The sequence below is a fragment of the Accipiter gentilis genome, chromosome 32, assembly GCF_929443795.1.
Source record: "Accipiter gentilis chromosome 32, bAccGen1.1, whole genome shotgun sequence".
NCBI lineage: Eukaryota > Metazoa > Chordata > Aves > Accipitriformes > Accipitridae > Astur > Astur gentilis.
In genome coordinates this window covers 3,154,503-3,173,980 of record NC_064911.1, presented here as the reverse complement: position 1 = coordinate 3,173,980, position 19,478 = coordinate 3,154,503, and the positions used below count along the sequence as shown (strand labels likewise).

General features: G+C 38.7%; 1 protein-coding gene across 5 annotated transcripts in view; it reads left to right on the top strand.

Moving 5' to 3' along the window:
• Positions 1-19,478, top strand: part of GRIK1 (glutamate ionotropic receptor kainate type subunit 1) — a 172,777-nt gene that overhangs the window by 111,884 nt on the left and 41,415 nt on the right. For all 5 annotated transcript variants that reach the window (XM_049835116.1, XM_049835114.1, XM_049835118.1 and 2 more), the window contains exons 5-7: positions 1,795-1,848; positions 3,558-3,731; positions 7,802-7,945. In XM_049835116.1, coding sequence (XP_049691073.1) covers positions 1,795-1,848; positions 3,558-3,731; positions 7,802-7,945 — 372 coding nt within the window. The remainder of the gene's footprint in view (positions 1-1,794; positions 1,849-3,557; positions 3,732-7,801; positions 7,946-19,478) is intronic.

Below are 19,478 nucleotides of genomic sequence, written 5' to 3'. Positions count from 1 at the left end.
AATGAATCAATAATCTGGGTATTTGGATCCTCCTATTTACATTTATTAGTATGATCTTGTGTTCATGCTAATGTAACACCATGGACCAACTGCAAAATTCCTGTGGAGGACCAAATAAATTTAGACATACAGAGGTTTACCTGGGCTCAAACCACATTTGTATAACCTAGTGACTGGTCTGTGCCCCATATGAAGTAATTGGGTTATTTCAACACAGTTTCAGCTCAAGAGAGGCCTGCATCATAAAAATCCCAGCTGGCGTCTCCTTCCCATAGCAGGGACCTTAGACACAGAAATCCAGTGGCTACAGGGAGCACAGCTGAATCCAGCCGGGTCAGCTGGGAAACACAGCACACAAAAGTTTCCATTGATGCTACCATATATTATTTTATGTGGGTAAATAGGGAATGAACATCAGTCTCCAGGATTGCTAGATTGCTCATTTCTACAGGTAATGAAATAACGCTAAGAAATGGAATAGAAGAGGATTAAAAAAAAAAGAAATAAAAAAGGCAATTTTGACATGTAAATTCAGTTGAGCAGTTCAATAAAATACTTGCCTTCTGGCTTGATTTTTAGTGGCTGGAAATGGATTGGTTGTTTGTGATTAACACTGAGCTGTTTTCATTGTCTACTGCAGCTTAGAAAGTTCAGGTTCTTTCCTTTTTTTTTTTTTTAATGTGAGGAATTGCCATACACAATCACAGAACTGAGTTTCAGAGGCTTTTGCCATGAAAGAGGATTTTGGCAAGCCAAATCACTCTATTTTTCCTTGTCTTTCAAACAGCTATTCAGGCACTGCTAAAAGTGTCCTAAAATACTATTAATAGCAGATGCTTACATTCCTGTGATCAAGACTGAAAAACATTTAACCATTGTCTGTGTTACTGTCATGATAATGAGTTCTTCAGTAGTTTCCTAGCTCATAATTCCTCCTCCTCTTCACAAGATCCCAGAGAGGGCAAAATGCTTGCATCATGTAATAGCGTGCATGGACGCAGCAACAAGTGTAGGTGATACTGGTCTGAAACTGTATAGCATCCTGTTATACACCATCAGAGGTTTTTTACTTAAGCATTCCCAATGATTTTTGGAAAGGGTTTGAGGGAAAAAATGCATCCATCTAGAAGTTTCCTGCAACAAGAGGGCTGAGAAGAAAAACTTCATCCTCTTCTGCCTGCGGTGGCCAGTCAGTATGCATTTAAATGCCATCCTTACCTTGCAGACCTCCAAAAGGTCTGACTCTGGAAAATTAATCCAGACCAGAAATCCTTTTGTACCAGTTGTTTTGACAGCTTCCTGCAGACCTGCATTCCCCAGGTGGAACAAAAGGCATTTATAGAAGCTTTCTTCTTTTTGTTTTTCTTGTTTACTTCAGTGAGCACTCATCAAGTGTCTTGTTCTCACATGGTAACACAGAATAAAAAAACCTGCACCTAAGCACTTTTCCCTACAAATTCTGTTGTCTGCTAGCAAATTCCTTTTTAACACTTCTAAACTGCAGACTAAAGAATTTCATTTTTAAAAAATCAGCTTCTTGTTATCACTAGTAATTTTTCTTGTCCTAGAATTTTTGCAATCTTTAATCTCTTTCCAGAGCAGAGGTGATAAAAACATAATTTAAATACAATAGGGTATTTTTTGCTCCTGAAGAAAAATGTAGGTTGTATTGTAATCAAGTTTTCATGACCTGTAACATATTGTTCCAGATTAACCCATGCTTTTCAAAAGATAGTGCAGTACACTAAAAGCTTCCAAAGTAAAGTACATTCACCTTTTAATCTCTTTCAACAGATTCTCTCCATGGGAATGATGACTGAATACTACCACTACTTTTTTACAACACTGGTAAGGAACACTAAAGATTTGGGGGTGAATTTTCTCTGTTGCAGAAAAGACAACTAAAGATTTCCACTTTTTCTAGATCTTGGTTGCCATTATTCAAGGAAACCCCTGGAAAATGAGTACTAACACTCCTTAGGAATATCAGGAGTCACAATTTTGTAAGGAAGATGTTTTGCAGTGTCTGTGGGGCTGGCTAACAACTTAATACAATGAAAATTTATTGCAGTAGTGTGCTTAAGGAGGAGCCATTGGTGCAGGTGGATCAGAGTGAAGCAAAATAATGATGCAGCGGAGCCGAGGTCAAGCACTGCAGCTGGTGCTGCCCATTGCTAAAATGTTTATTTTACTTATAAAAACAAAAAATCACCTATGTATAAAATAACTTGGGAAATTTTATAGTAAAAGAAAACCCCTAAACTTTCTTTCATGGTATATATCTATGAATACTTTTTTTCAGAACATTTTTCCTATATTTTGACTTATATGCTATATAACTCAATCCATACTTAAGGTCCATTTGCATTGTAGACTAGAAAGACAGCAAAGAACCATTACTGCTAGAACAGTCCTAGAGGGCTGGATTATATCATGTGCATCAGCTTATTCTTTATTTCCTTTCCATATAAATTTTTATGTGGAAGTGAAAAATCATTTTGGATCCAATAGTCAATTCATTAGTCAGAAATTACTCTCTAGTTGTTTGGAACTTGAAGTAGTAGCTTGAAATAGTTCTCTTCCCTTTGAGGCCATTTTAACATAAAGAAAAATGTGAAAAATTAGGATTTACTGTGGAACTTACAGTTTTATACAATAAACAATACAATAAACAGTCTAACATAAAATAGTAACCACCAACAACAATATGCATGAGATGGTACAGAACACATATTAGAACAAGCAGTAAGCAGTGCTGGTGGTATCTTGGCATTGTGGTATTGTAAATGTTGATATTTTGATGGCTACTGTGGTATTAAACCATGACCAACACATTTGTCATTTTACTGACCTGCCGGGATCAGTAAAAAGTTGTTTTGAAAACCAGCTTTCAGGCTTTGAGAAGCAGTTATCATATTCCCACTGCCTGATAAATACAGCTGTGGAGTGTGCCACACAATTATATCACTTAGAATACCCATTATTTTCCTGCCCTGTAAACACAAAGCACTGAAGTGCATGGACTTACTGTGCACTGGCCTGACACGTCCATTAGACATAGTGGCAGCAAGTCACCTGAAGGAGGCAAGGCAGGAGAAAAATAGGCTTTATAAGTAGTAAAAGTGTATCGCTCTCGACATGTCTTGGAATTTTCCTTCCCTGAGTTGAGAAATCAGCTTGACATTGGCCAGCTAATTCCTCCTGTTGGTTTGTCAGAGCTGTAACACTGTTAGAGCACTGCTATAAATTAAAATTAGATACAGCTGTGCAGGCTGGTTGCAAAATAGTGGTGTTGTGGGGAACTGATTTTTTTATGTTCCAAAAAGCAGATATGTGGTTTGTCATAAATTTTACACAAATTTGGTTTATTCAGATTTATAACTGAAGTGGTCATGACTAGGATTTGAGGGCAAGCAGAGCATTCACAGGCAAAAAAACCCAGCACTTGAGCTTTGGATTGAAAAATCAAATACAGTTTTGGCCTAATTGTACCTTCTGAACACTTTGCTTTAAAAATACTACATCTGGTTTTGTTTGTTTTCTTAATGGTGATTTAGGATCTATTTGCATTAGACCTGGAACCCTACAGATACAGCGGAGTAAATATGACAGGGTTTCGCCTGCTCAACGTCGAGAACCCGCAAGTTTCATCTGTCATTGAGAAATGGTCAATGGAGCGTCTACAGGCGCCACCGAAACCAGAGACTGGCCTCCTCGATGGCATGATGACAGTAAGTGAACAACCACAATGATACAGGGCCTTCTACAGCACGCTTCGCAATGCTGTTCTAGCAGATGTGAACCAATCCCATTACTGCTTTATTTCACAATGCAAATGCTAAAGCAGCATCCCCAAAACAGACTTCCTTCTACCCACTTCTACACAGAAGTGCATTTGCCCCATGAACCAATGTTGTACTCATCCGTGTGACAAACCACTCCCGGGCAGCTCTAGAGATGAGTGACAATTCTCCGTCATGATGCCATCCAACTAACATCATTCATCTTATTGTTGTCAAATGTACATAATGCTGCGTCATTTCTCTAATAACGTTCTGCGTGGAGTAAAGAACATAACAGGAAATAAAAACTTTCAGAGCAGGTATACAATTTATAACCTGCAGGGAAAGATATTGTACATGTGGACAGGTAATAGCATTTTTAAATTGGAAAAATGCCCTTTTCTTAATTTCCATCATCTACAGCAACTCTGGCTTTTAAGATGTAATTTAAAGATAAATGAAAGGTATCATCAAGCCAGGAAATTAGTATTTCCTCCCTACCAATCCCCCCAGAAGCAAAGGGAAGAATAGGAGCAATTACATGGACAGTGTGACTCCATTCAGTTTTGCAGAGTGAAGGGTTGCCATCCTTTGCAATATAAGATAATGTATATTATGTACTGCGTGGAGTTTGAAGTGATATGAAATAGGCTTTATTGCAGATGATTGCAAGGAAAATTTTGACACATCCTAACATCCTGAAGAGAAATGCATTCTGTATGCTATCTCTAGCATTTCCAAAAAATGTTGCTTGTTTGGGCAGTGCCATTGTGCTCACTCATATGCAAACCAGGGGAGAAAGCTGTCCCTGGGAACTTCTGATGTGAATACACAAGACCTGCTAGGGTAGCTATTCATACATAGCTATTCACCTGCATTCACCCAACTGTAAAACTAGGAAAAATAAAGTTCTTACCAGACTCTTATGCTCTCCTTTGTATCTCTATAATCTCTTAGTGTCCTTGATGCTCTGAAACAGCATGAGCACCAAGGAAAGCATCTTCCTAGTTGGCTGTGATCATTTAAATATTCATAGCAAATTCTGCTTATTCAGTTTGATAGAGAGCTGCAATACTGCTATATTTCATTAGACAATAAGGCTATGACAAGCTGTACAGTATAAGGAGATCAGGATTACATGTCCTATTGTTAACTCAGGATTTCTGCCTTCTGGTTCATGCTATATTGTTTGCCCTGATGTCAGCTTGTGGGAAGTTAGCAGGGCATGACCAAGACAGTTTTGAGTTCACATCCCACTTTATGCCCAGATTGCACACAGAGGCATAGTTGTTCTAATGAGATCTTTGAGTTTCTTTGCAATAATTTAAATAGAATACAAAAACCAGAACAACAAGTTCCAGGACTAACTCTTAGTCCCTTTCTTCTTATGCACAAGTACAGACATCAATATAAGGCAGTTTGCTTCAGAAAATGAGGTGACCTTTTGTTCCTCTGTGCAACCCCAAGCCCTAAACCAGAACAATATGAGGGGAGAAATAAAAGGCTAAGGGAGGTAATATAACCTCCCAGTTGCTGCACAGCAGGATGGGTCAGTAACAAGTTACACAAGCACGAGATTCAAGCAGCCAAGTCTGCTGCCAACGTGCAAACACTGCGGGATGCACCATATTATTGTCCTGGTTTCAGCTGGGATAGAGTTAACTGTCTTCCTAGTAGCTGGTACAGTGCTGTGTTTTGAGTTCAGCATGCGAAGAATGTTGATAACACTGATGTTTTCAGTTGTTGCTCAGTATTGTTTAGACTATAGTCAAGGATTTTTCAGCTTCTCATGGCCAGCCAGGGCACAAGAAGTTGGCACAGGACACAACCAAGGCACCTGACCCAAACTGGCCAACGGTGTATTCCATACCATGGGACGTCCCATCTAGTTTAGGAACTGGGAAGGGGGGGGGGGGCAGGGAATCGCTGCTCGGGGACTGGCGGGGTGTCGGTCGGCGGGTGGTGAGCAATTGCCCTGCGCATCATTTGTACATTCCAATCCTTTTATTACTACTGTTGTCATTTTATTAGTGTTATCATTATCATTATAATTTCTTCTTTTCTGCTCTATTAAATCATTCTTATCTCAACCCAGAAGTTTTACCTTTTTTTCCCCGAGTTCCTCCCCCATCCAGTGGGATGGGGGAAGTGAGTGAGCGGCTGCGTGGTACTTAGTTGCTGGCTGGAGTTAAACCACGACAATTATCAAGTAAAAGCATCGGTGGTCCCAGATAGGAGTGCAAAGTGAGGTGCACTGAAGCATTTTCACCAAGTATCTCCAGAGTCTCTAGGCCTGGGGCACAGGCAGACTGGAACTCCAGTGCTCAAGTAAAATTCAATCCTGAATGCATGTGTCCCCAGTCTAATGTAAAAACCAATCTGAAGTCTATTAACATTGATGGGAATCTTTTTATTGATTTTAAGGGATTTTGGATCAGGCCTTCAGTCTCTGAGTCCACTTGGAACAAGTATCTGTTTTAAGTCACTTGACACTGAGAACAGCTGTTATTGTCTCCTCCTGCTTACCTCACCATTTATAATGTTTTCAATTTGCTCTGATTGTGGGAACATTGTTTTGCGCAGATCCTGATTAGTGTGTCAAGAGCGATTCCTCATCTGCAGTATGTTAAGATTAGTTGATAAATTCAGATCACATTTGATTGCCAGCAAAAACCTCCAATGCTGTAAGACTGATGCTGTTGTAATTTACTTAGGTAAATGAAACAGACAAAGAATCAAATCTATTAATTTCCCAAAGGAATTGCATGGCAAAGGAATAAAAAATGGATTAGCTTTGCAGTTCATATAGATGAGTCCAGTTTCTCATCTGCAGAGTTAGTACTTTTTTTTAAGGCCCCTACTTAATTATTCAGTAGCTTTACAAGAAAGGTAAGCACTTCATTTTTATAGCAACCCTGTGCATTAAGTGAAACATGGCTGTTCCTACCTCACACAGTGAGAGCACTGAAGCACAGTGAAGGTGAAAGCGAGATTTTTCTAAAACTTCCTTATGATAAGGGGTGACAGGGTGTGTGATCTCAGTTTGAGGCTTACTGGGCATGTTTTTAAACCAATAAAGCCATTCTCAAAAGAAACGCAGATGCACAACCAACATCCAGTAATTTTAGTAATATTTAGGTGTCCAAGGGCTGTATTCATCTGTCCTGCCTCAGACAACTAGAAGTTAAATGTGTAAGTCCAACTTAACCATCAAAAAAGGCACCTCAAAAGGACAGTTCACCTCTCTCTCTAAGACGGTGTGGGAGGTATGGCAGGGGAACATCCCTGGCTAAATCTCATTGGGGCCATTTCACACATTTGTGCCAAAAGCCAAAACCCTTGAGGGCAGTAGACACTTAGAGACCGTAGATAACCCTGCAGTGGGATACCCACCAGGTGCTCCGTGGGATTAATTTCCCTGGCAAGCAGGGCCTGACCACCCCTCGGGGAAGAAAGCAATCCCACCAGAAGAGCGGCAATAGGGAGCTAGTGCAAGTCCCACACGGGCAGCCCTCCCACATGGCCCCACACCACGCCACCGTGCCACACCAACCTGCAGGCTGGGCAGAGACTGGCTGGAGCACCTGCATGGTGCTTTTGACTGACACACCTTGAGGTGCTGAGAGTCTTTGGCAAATCCCATGAGGAAACTATAGAAGACTGAGTACTGCAAAGTGCGTGGCCCTGAGACATGCCTGGAGGATGAGACCTGAGCTGCTGTAACACCTGAGGCTTCTTAAAACTCCTCTCCATGCCACAGAGCTACCCATGCGCTCCTTCCTGCACTGGACACACCGACCCCTCTCTTCCTGGAGCTACCCAATGTAGTTTTCTTCCCAACACTCACCTGAAAATTCTCTGAAATTAGTTGATTTGTTTTGCATCTCAGATTTCCGTGGAGAGCCCAGTAGGGACCTTTTCCATAACAGTACTCTTAGGGAACGGTTCTCAGTAGAGAAAAGCAGGGACTGGGCACAAAGATATATATTAAAGAAAGCCTTTCTGTTTTTTTCACGCAGACCGAAGCAGCTCTGATGTACGATGCTGTTTACATGGTAGCAGTGGCCTCCCAGCGTGCATCCCAAATGACTGTCAGCTCCCTGCAGTGCCACAGACATAAGCCGTGGCGTTTTGGGCCCAGATTTATGAATCTGATAAAAGAGGCGAGTATAGACCATCTGCTTATGGTCAGCATAATCCTTTCTTTCTTCTTTACTGCACTGGCTTGTGTTGTTGTTCCCTGATCTTTGTCATATGCTATGCTCTGGTTTCTGGCACTTGGACGCCCAATTCCTCCTCACCTTCCTAGCAGGCAAATGTTGATTCAGATACAAGGCTGTGGCCTGCGTTCTGGTAGAGAGTTTACCGGGTCTCTGAAAAAAAGAAACTGCTAAACCGTAGGTGTGATAATATCTCAGACTAACACACCGTAAGACTGCCCATATTTTTTGTTTGGTTAATGTTATGGTTATGATATTATTGTATATAACAGTTTTATATAATTTCTAAAAATACGTGGTAACTAACAACAGTCATTCTAGAAATTGAAAGAAAAGCAAGTCTGTAGCTCTGTCCTTGTTTCACCACTTAATTCCAATTGTTTTGCAGATTGTTTGATCAGTAATCAATATCCAGAAAATATTTCAGCCAGTATTTCTAAAGAATTAAACTGCTTCATGAAGTCATGCACTATCTATCTCATAAGAATGCATCGCTGAGCTAGTTTGATCCACAGATGTTCTGAAAAATACACGTTAGCTGAAATGTCTTTACTCTTCCAAAAAAGTTCAGTTTTTATTATGGATTTCAAATGGAAAGTTTTCCTTTAGGGAAACGTGTGAAATGAAAATTGGAAATTATGTGGAGTTTCCTATGTATATTTCATCTTTTCCCCCAGTTTTTGTCCATGACAGTGTGATTCCTATCAAAACCACATTCATTAACACTTGTGTAGGTGGAACAGGACCTGTAGGCTGAGGTTGTACCTCAGTAAGCGGTGGCAGCACATTTGGGCATACACCTGAATCCAGAAATATAGTAGGAGCAAACTGAAAGACAAGACATGTGGTGGTTACAGAACATGTAGAAGAGCTGTCATCACCTTCTCCAAACCTTTCTAAGCAAATTTTTTAGAATTGCCATAGGCAATATACGACATGGTGATTCACCTACACAGAAAGCATTGAAAGTTACTGAAACAGTACCCTCCACACAGGTTGTTTTATGAATTTTAAGGTTTCCTTATAAGCTTCTCTCTTTGAAAGTATAAAAAAAAGCCAAGAGTTACCCCAGTACTCAGGGACCTAACTTAAGAATTAAGGAAGCTTTGAGATACTTTCCTCACTGCAACACAATCATGGGAACATCCAGAGGAATCACAGAAGCAGTACTGGTAAAGGTTATTTCTCTCACCCTGACATCAAACATGCCGCATCCAGCTCCCCCACTGGGGAGGAGGTGGGAAGACTGTAGCAGGAAGAGTAAAAGACAGGAGAAAATTGTCTCAGAAGTGTCTGTAATAAAGATGAACTTCTCCCTCCCTCCCTTCTAATTTGATCTAAGTGGGAACCTTTGCTCTTCTACTTCTCAACCTCAAACTAAATGAGGTAGCATTGCTATTCATGTGATTTCTGGTGCATTTTAAAATAATTATAATGAAATTGAAAGTTAGCAAAAGACTTTGTATCAGTGAGAGCACCTGCATAATTATACAGTGGTGACCTACTTATTTTGGGTGATGCTAAGTATATAGCATAAGGAACCTGAATCCTAAGCCAGAAGAAGTACTTTGACCAAGACTGCCAGATGTACCTCAGCAGATGCACTTCAAAGCTTAAACAGTTATACAGTTCACATTTATCATGTACAGCTAGCTTCTCTTGCATGGAGTCAGATATGTGAGCTAATCTGATTGTTTTGCAGATAGTGTCTTTCATGGTCAGTAAAACACCGATTTAAATACTCTGAGAGTCTTATCTTCCTGTTTCTGTTGTAACAAAAAAAAAAGATGGTTTTTAAAAGTAGAGGATAAGGTTTAATAAGACAGCATTACATTTCCTGAAAAGGCTATAACAGGTGTTGGAAACTAAATAGCAAATACATTTGGACCTCCCTAGTTCATGTTAGGATCTGGTTTGCTCAACAAGGATAAATGAACTTTATAAATCAGGAATCAAGTGAATAGGTATGAAGAAAAAAAGTCAAGCAGGCAGAACGATAGTTCAGGCCCACATAAATACAATTTACTATTTTGTGATATCGTACTCACAGTCTGTGAAGGCGTTTTACAGACTGGTCTGAAGATGAATTTTCTGTACTGCAGTCTAAATAAACAACTTTCAGACAAAGAGGTTGCCTGCGATGAGTCGATGAGTGGTGTAGGTGCTAGAGCTTAGAAAGTACTTCAGTGGCTCCATGGTGGGTTTTTTGCATTGTGCTTTAGATAGAACTGGTGATAAGAACTGCAGTCATCTCATTTGCTTTGTGGGCCAATGCTGTAAAACACCAGGCTGATGGTAATAGAAAGGACCTCAGAACCTGCGTGGAGGTGAGGAGAGGTTAAGGTGGAAAGCCTCTGCCTTGTATAGCAGCTCATAGGCTGCTTCTCTCTTCACTCAGCAGATGGCAAAATAATTTTTTTCAGCCTGTCACTGTCCTGTTGGGAAGTCAAGGTTCAGGCAATATCTGGTCCTCAGATATACACAAGTTAACTTCTTCCTGAAAGCAACAGAAAAGTGGACATCTTAGGGCAAAATACTGCCTTTTGATTCATGCTGATCTGAATGCATGTGCATTGGAGTCAGTTTCTGAATTTTCAGAGTACACAAAAACAAAGGATGGCTAGTTTAATGTGAGAATACTCCTCTCTCGACCTTAGGATGTCAGGTAAGTGTATCAGGTAACAGCAGCAGAAGATCCACTGCCTATTTTTCTTAATGAACACGACTTGAAGTGCTACCAGCAAGACTATAGGAGAAAAGCACTAACAAAAATGTCTGAGGCTATGGAATAATCAATCACAGCAACAAAAAGAGTAATCTGCTATGCTCTAAAGATCTCAAAAGCTAATGCTGATTGTAGGAAGCATTTGGGAATTTGCAGAGAAAAGCAAACCTGACCAAAGCCCCCCAGCCCTGAGAATGGCTTTGAGGTCAGAGTTATCATCAGCCAGTTCCTGCAAAGGAGGATATTAGATAAAATACACTGTCAGGGATCAAGAGTCTTCTACAATAGCTCATTAAGATCTTTTTAATGAAAAGTAAATCCTTGTCAGAAGCTTTTAGTCTCTCAGTGACCTAATGTCATTCATATCTAAATGATATTTTAATCTTTTGGCCTGTATGGAAGCATTTGCAGAGAGTACATCTTACCTGTGCCCAGAAAGGAAAAGGAGGTCATCGTCTCTCTTCAGAGAGGGAATAGAGGGAGAAAGAATGACTCCACCTTTCCTAAAAGGAAAATGTGTGTAAACATGAAGCAGGTGTTTATAACTGAATGATCAAATTCCCTGGTCATATGCCCTTTAAAGCATGAGATAAGCCCCAAAATAATGATTGTCTGTTATTCAATTATCATCTAAACCAGTGTGAGCTCCCCTCACTCAAATCTAGTAACAATTAAAGAACGACTACACAGTGAAGTATTTCAGAAGATAGAGATGCAGACTTTATCTCAAGATTTATTAAATCCCCTCAAACAAAATCACACACACAAATCTCAAAGACTAAAAGAAATCTGAAGCATTTACATCTATATTTCAATTTATTTCAGCCTTCCTTTTGTGGTGTGGCATTAAAAGCTCTCAAGAATCCCCTGAGCTAAACCAATTCTTTGTGTAGGCTAAGGTAATGACCACGGAAAGCAACAAGATAAGTGGGCTTGGTCATTCAGGCACTACCATGTCCGTAAAATTTTCAAGCCTCTGTCTCAACTTATTTGTAACAATTCTTCTGAGTGAAGATGTCCCAGTTAGACTGGAAAGCCAACTTTGTTCAAATGCCTTCAAGCTCAAGAAACTCTTTCCTTAGAATTTATAAAGGGTTTTCCATCCCTCCACTAGCTGATTCTCGTTTCTACAAGTAATAAGTGGTATGCCTCATAGAATGTCTCCAGCCTGTAACAAAGACAAGGATTAGTACATCAAGTCCCTTAAGAAGCCTGCTTGAATTCTCATATAATTTTTCATTGTTAAAGATTAAAATGAGACCTGAATTTAGCTTATTTGTATACAGGAAGAGTACTGTAAATGTTGAACACATTCTACAGTTTTTAAAACACCTAGCACTGTGTGACTATGGTCTGTGGATGACACTCTGCTTCAAGAGTAAAATTAATAAAAAAAAAAAGACACATCCAGTCCTTCCCTGTACAAGAGGACAACAACTGACTCAGCATCAAGAAATGAAATTATGCAGCAAGGCCATCTTTATTATCTTAGGTTATTATTTTGCCTGCTTTTTGAAACTGTGATGATAATTCATAGTGTGGTACTCTGTGTTTTGATTACATTGGCTACAAATTTTTTTATTTCATGTTTCTTCTTTACAAAAAGAAAAGAAAAAAAAAAACCCCAACACCCTTATCCAATATACAGGAGAATGTAACTCCTGAAATCTTTTCTTCCAAACTCAAGGCATTTAAGCAAATAATAGTCTTGCTCTGTACAGAAAGAGGCCTCTCCATCAGCATAATTGGAAGGCAGGGAAACAGGGAGGCATTATAATTTCCAGTCACCACAAAAAGAAGAAAGGAAGACCTGCACCACAGGGAAAAAAGTCTTGACAATCCTCTGAGTTGAACCACTTCTTCCTGTAAACTAATGACCACAGAAAGCAACAAGACGGGTGGACTTGGTCAGACAGGGACTACTATGACTGCATATCTCTGGCTCAACTTATTTATAATAATTCTTCTGAGTGAAGATGATTCAGTGTGTTGGTCACTTGCTAACCCATATGTGCCCCCAAAACCACTGCATGTCTGCCTCACCTGTGCTGAGTGTACAAATGACTTAGAAACTCCTGTCTGTCCTGAGGTATCTGCTACATACAAGCTTATTCCAGACCTGGCTGATCTACAAAAAGAAAGTAGTAGGTTTCTCTGTTTTCTCACATTTTTTGGTGCTGTTTTGCAGCTCTCAGATATTGGGGTTTTTTCAGCAAGTAAATGCTTAAAAGTTTATATCCTTTAAATCTCTGAACTGTTTGACATAAACCCAGCACTTCAGATGGATGTCAAGTTCCTACTCTCTCATTCTGATCCACCAGTGCAGGTAAGATCCCACCAGTTCATTTTTCTCTTTGCATAGAGGAAGCAAGCAACCTTCCTCAGGACTGCTAGATTTCCTGGGAAGCTCCAGTGCAAGGAACAGAAGACAGAATTATTGAGTTGACGATGGCACGACCACATCCAGATTGATTTTGTCCAAATTTGATGAGCTGACTAACATTTTGGGAAAGGGACAGGAATGCACAGAGTCTTGATTAAGTGGTATGAAATCACAGGATGTAATTTTCAGGGGATTCTTGATAATAACTAACTAAATCTAAAACAAACATAGAACATCATTGGAAGAAGAAAGAACGGAAGATTTTTCATTACAGAAAAAGTACAAATTTAAAATTAGATAGAAGAGAAAGCAATCCATCTGGGGAGATATTCATCAATTCTTTTAGGTTAAAAATGGCAGCATCTCCAAACAAAGGAGTACAAAACATCTTGCAAAAGAACAGAACATTTTTTTTGTTTCATGGTCTTTTAATACTACCAAAGTCAACATGTAAGAGTATTTTCATGGGACTAAAAATTTACAGAATGAAACAAAAAAAGAAGTGAGCAGTACAAGATTCTGGATGTTAGAAGACCCAAGAACTCGCCAGATCCCCTGCTGTCTGAGGAAGGATCTGTGTGTCAGTCACCCAATGTATCTGCTGCACAGAAATCTCTCTGCACATGACTGGGGAAAGATGACAATATTTCAGCTCCAAAACATAAAATAGCATCTCTTCTGCTGCATCTTTGTCATTGTATTTTAGTGTTGAGTCAATTACAGCATCTATGGATACTGTCTGCAGTTATTCTCTGGGCTCTGATACTGCAAAATTTAGTTAATTCAAAGAAAAGCAGTTATTTACTTTAGTAGGACTTCTCTCACCAGATAATTTGATATTAGGATTTGATCCACCCTCATTAAAACAAACATTTTTCTTTGTTTTACTTTTTAAAAACTCACTTCTTATGCATGAAGTAATGGACAGATTTCTGGTATAAGTCTACAACTGTCTGTTACTTTGAACTGAAAACTGTTAATTAAAAGAGCAAACAAAACAACTGCTAGGCTTGCATCCCATTATGATTTATTAAGAAATAAAGGTCAGCTTTCCAAGAAGATAATGCATGGATAAGGTTAATGCCAATAGGGATTTATTCTGAAATCAAATTTCAAGTGGAAAATCACTTTATTTATGGAATGATCTATGCACAGATTGCAAAATAATGGCCCTAGAACTTGCATACTAAGAATAAATACATATTGAATTGATAAAAAACTATCTGCAAGGTTCTAATACTATGATATCTAAAATCAAAACAAGAAATCTGACAAAAATATTATATATATTTTCTTCCATTCCATTTTCAATTTCTTAACTATTACCTGGAAAGTAGATTTGTTTATTAAAAAATGAGCAAGAATTACTATAACGTGATTTCATCTGAATATATGGAGGATATTTTGATATTTGCTACACAAAACCTTTTTTCAGAACATATTTTACATGTCCTGGGCTACTAAAAGTGCTCATCATTTACTGCACACTGATATTTTGATTTAAGTGTTAGTGCATGGCCTACATTGGGTGATACTTATTTGTACTGGAAAAGCTCCCAGGAGCCCTAGTCACATCACCATTGAGCCACTCACTGTGCACAGTCTTTGCTGCAAAGAGTTTACAAGATAACTGTTAAATGCAGATGATTTAGGTTTTGGAGCAGTGTACTCCCATTGAAACAATCTGTTCCTCAACCACACAGCCTCCTACTCACTCATTCACAGATTTGCCAGCACTTGGGTCCCATTATCTCAGGTGAAAACGACACAGCGAAGCACCACATGAAGCCCTGACAGGCCTCTTGTAATCCATGTTGTTCAAGGGGTCGATGTCACTGTAATAGGACAACAGCTCATTTGGGGAGAACATTTCCCATTCGGGATGATGGGTGGGAATGCCAGAGCTTTGGCTTTGGCTCCTGGCTCTGCCACGGACTCTATGCGGCCATGAGCAAATCACTACAGGACAGCTCCAAAACCTGTGCCGTGGTTACCTGATAAGGCAAAACTGGTCATTGCTTGGTAGGCACTTCCAACATGCTGACATGACCAGGCTGTTCACCATCCATGCTTGTAGGTACCACATTACTCCAAAACAAAAGCAGTAGGACCTGAAATCTAGGTGAAGAAGTCCTGTAGCTGGAAATGCTGTGATTTCCATCTGTAAAAGACGGATGACAGCTTTTGTGTAGTTAGTGTATTTAGTCTGTTAGCTATATGGAACAGGATTTCTCTACATACTATCTCACCTATGCAAGCGGTATCTCTTACAATGGGATCTCGATCCCCATTAACGCCGTAGTGTAAATTTATGGTTTCCAAGTTCATAGTCAACAATAATCCCACCCAGACACTTCAATGACAGTCATGTTCGTGCATGGTAGGATAGATTCTGCTCTTAGGAGGAAGAATAACTGGCAAAGTTTGACCTTCCCTTCTGATTCTTCATGCCCACTCCCTCATCTCTGGTATTGATATAAAGCAATCTGGTAGGTGTAAGCTTTACAGGAACTCAAAGGCTTTTCAAACATATGCTCTGAAATGAATTCACCTAAGCCGTCATCCTCAAGTATTCAGGGTTCATTTGTCAAATTTGTCACACCAAACCCCTTTCATATCACTACCCCTGAATGTCACTAAGCTCAGCCACTGCTCTGGAAATGAGTGTTCTGAGTGGCTCACAGAACAGCCTGTGACTTTCCTCAGAAATCCTCCTTCTCTATTTACCCACCATTTCTCTCTCTTGTTTCAAGGCAGGGGTGTTCTCAGTCTTATAACAGCTGCCTAAACACCTTCCCAAGAGCAAGCCTCCCTCACACCTTCTCTTTTCCATTCCAGTGCTGCTTAGTAAAAGCCTAGGACTGGAACAGTCCTGGATCTCTTCTGAGTACAGAGACTATGAAGCATCATGATTTTCAGTGGGGTAGATAAAACCCTGTAATGGTGAATGCTGAAATTCTTTTTATTACATCTGTTATGCTAGATTTGGACCAGGATAATGGAAAAGTCATACCCTAACTCACTATATTGCATAATCCTTGAGGATCTCTTTTAATAAGAGGATTAATTGTAAGAGCTGATAAGTTGATGTGTAGCTCAGAGCACATTATGATTTCCACTGTAACTAGAAGCAGTATCTCTATCACTTAAATCTATCAGCTATCTCTGCAACTCTAATAAAGCAGGAGCTTTCTCTTCCAAAAGGAAAGAAAACCAAAGGAAAAGTAAAGTAACCTTTTCCGTAGTCATTACGATTTTGGTTAGTATACAGTGGTAATGTTATTTACAGTGTTGGAAGACTTTGTTGTAGAAAAGTGATTTATGGTATTCTAGGCATGTGGCCACAGTAGGTTTACGTATGCCTATGTTTTATAAATCTTTCAGATATCTGATTTTGTAGTCAAGAAGCAAAAGTCTGGAGTAGGGAAAAAAAAACAAACCAAAACAAAACATGAGAAAAAGAGTTCACTCGCTGCCTTGTCCCTTGCCATCAAGCAACATAATTGATGTCCTTTGTATATGTGCTTTAATCATTGTCCATAATGCTGTAACCATCAGAGTTCTGCTCTGTAATAAGTCTAAGACCCCATGGAGGAGATACATCACCCACCTCTGCATTTGGATGTCAGTGAGCACCACAGCCCTCATCAGAAATTTTGGATTATCAGTTCAAAACTAAATTGTTCACCTTCTTTATAAGCATGTAATGCTGACTAAACAGAACAGGTCTGTCACTCTTGTACACCTGATATGCCATTTGAGATCCCCATACGTACTCATCTGCCACCTTTTCTTAAAAGCTGAAGGATGCCGTACCTGAAGTGGCATGGAGACACTAGCACTGGTGGAGGTTGCTTTGCTGTCATTCACTCTAGGTTGCTAATGTTTAGCTGAAGTAAAATGTTCTAGTGAGACGGTGGCTAAAGGAAATTATAATGTAAAGTCTCTCTTCAGGACAAGACTGGTTTCCTTTCAAGTTGCTCATTTTGGTAGACCAGCATAGAAGTGGAATGAATTTCCTAATCTCAGTCCAAACACATAATGCATTCATTTTAGAAGATCTATAGGTCCAAAAAGACTATGATGTTAGCATTTCTCTGCCACTGTGCAATGGTAAATGAGCAAACATAATTTGGGAAGTTGAATACTAATGCTTCCTGAATTCCAGGTCAGATGATTGCCAATAATTTTTTTCTATTGTTTCATTCATCATTAAAAAAAGAAAGAAAAACAATGGCATGATGGTGATGTAAGTTAATACCTTTTAATTCACAACTGTGGTTAATTAGAATTACACATTAAATCAATAACTGATGTTCAGTTTTGCCTAGTAAATTCTGATAATAAATAAACAGATTATAACACCAAGAATTAAAAATACAAATATACTTGGCCTATATAACCATCATAAAAAAAAAAAAAAAGAAAGAAAAAAATCAGCCCAATTACTTGCCTTTATAGGTTACCTTTAACATGCCTGGGAAAGCAACCTACCAAAGGTCAAGATAATCCCATTGCCAAAACTGAGTAGACAGGAAAATGTTTTTATCTTCAATTAGACTTCACTCTAGCTTCTGAATGTACTTCTCCCATACTGAAGAGTCCACTTAACCAATTTCTGTTCCAAGCTCCCATTAAATCTGAAAAAAACCTCTGCTGACTGCATGCCTTTAGGATAAGGTTTCAAAATGTTCACGTTACACATAAAGAGCAAGAGAAAGAAAAAAAAAAAAAACCAAAGAGAGAGAAATAAAAAATGCAGAGACTGTTTTACAAAATAAATAACTAAATATGGCCCATCATCTACTCTGGGAATTTCTCAAGTCAATTGCAGTAGGGGGTTTTTTGTGTCCCAACATGCATTTGTAAGGCTTTTGAATGAAGACGAGTGTCATTTAGCATTGCACTTACATCCAAGAATAGTCTTCACACGAGATGTTGTTTATCATCAATTTATGATACTTTAATATTAAACAATAGTTCAGGCTTCAGTGGCAGATGCAAAGTGTCTGAATATCTTGCACAAAGTCAGGCTTGAACTTGGTTTTGTGCAGGGTTTTGGAGCCTAACAACAGAACAGTTCATTTTCTGCCACAATACAGTGCTAAAATAGCTTTTCTTCTTGGCTTTTCACTCAGAAGTTTTATCAACTCCTTTTGTCTATATATTTTAAAAATTTGTTAAGAGTTATGACAGTTTCTCATTATACTGTTTAAAGCAGATTCAATATGTACACATATTTTGTAAGTGATATAGTGACATTTTTTTTTCATTTGGGGGTGCATATTTGTGTCTCAGATGTTTTCTTCTAACATTAGCTCTGACACGTTCAAAATGGGTGGGTCATTTTTTGAACAGTGGGAACAATAAAAGGTTAAAACTTGAGTTTGAAACTCTAAAGAGATTGCTTGATTAATTACAAGTGAAGGTCTAAAGAACAGGTTCAGAAAAACTGTTTTATTTCACAGGTTATTGGAGTAAGTGGAATATCAATAGAAGAGCAGAAATGTCTGCACATTATGAAACATTATTAAACATAATAGTTTAAAAAGTGTAAATCAGATTATGCCTTTGCATTTTTGAATTGCCAGGGCACTTTGAACAGTTTAAAAAGGACCTTGAAAAATTTAAAGTTTTCTAATCTGAAACATGGCTATCCAGTATCTGTCATTGCAACACTGGACTCAAAAAGAGAAAATACACCATAGGCAGATAAACAGTTAACTAAAATATTTGGATAAACTTATATGGAGTAAGAAAAAACAGATACATAATAAAACCATAATCAATTTGTCTGAGAAAGATTGATACTTTTGTGTGCCATAGCGCAATACAGTATCTACAAAATTGGCTATATTCCATTGAGTCTATGTCATAAAGCTGAATATTTACTCAGTCAATGCAGTATATATACTATGCATTATGATTTCTTGATCTAGTTATATCTTGCTAATACAAATCTGGAAATACAAGTGAGGTCTAGTAGAGACAAAAGAAACAGAATATGAAAGGTACCTGTTGTTTTACCTTAATAAGTCCGATAGCAGCTGAACTAATTGATTCTGTGATTAAACTGTTGATTGGTCTTGGCTGAAAGCAAGGCTGCTATAGTAATTGATTCAAGATGATGAAGTGGAAATTGGTATAGAGACCCTATGATGGTCATGTGAGCTGATAGCAAGCTTCTGGAGTGTGAGCTCTTAGAAGCTGTCAGCTACATTTCTAGTTGTTATAATTTTGCATCAATATATTTATATGTAAATATATATTGTAATTTGAATATTTAATGCCAGATTTCAGTTTGTAGTTTACCCACAATCTTAATTTTATGAAGTAGAAAAAATAGAGAGCGTCACAATTTTAATTAG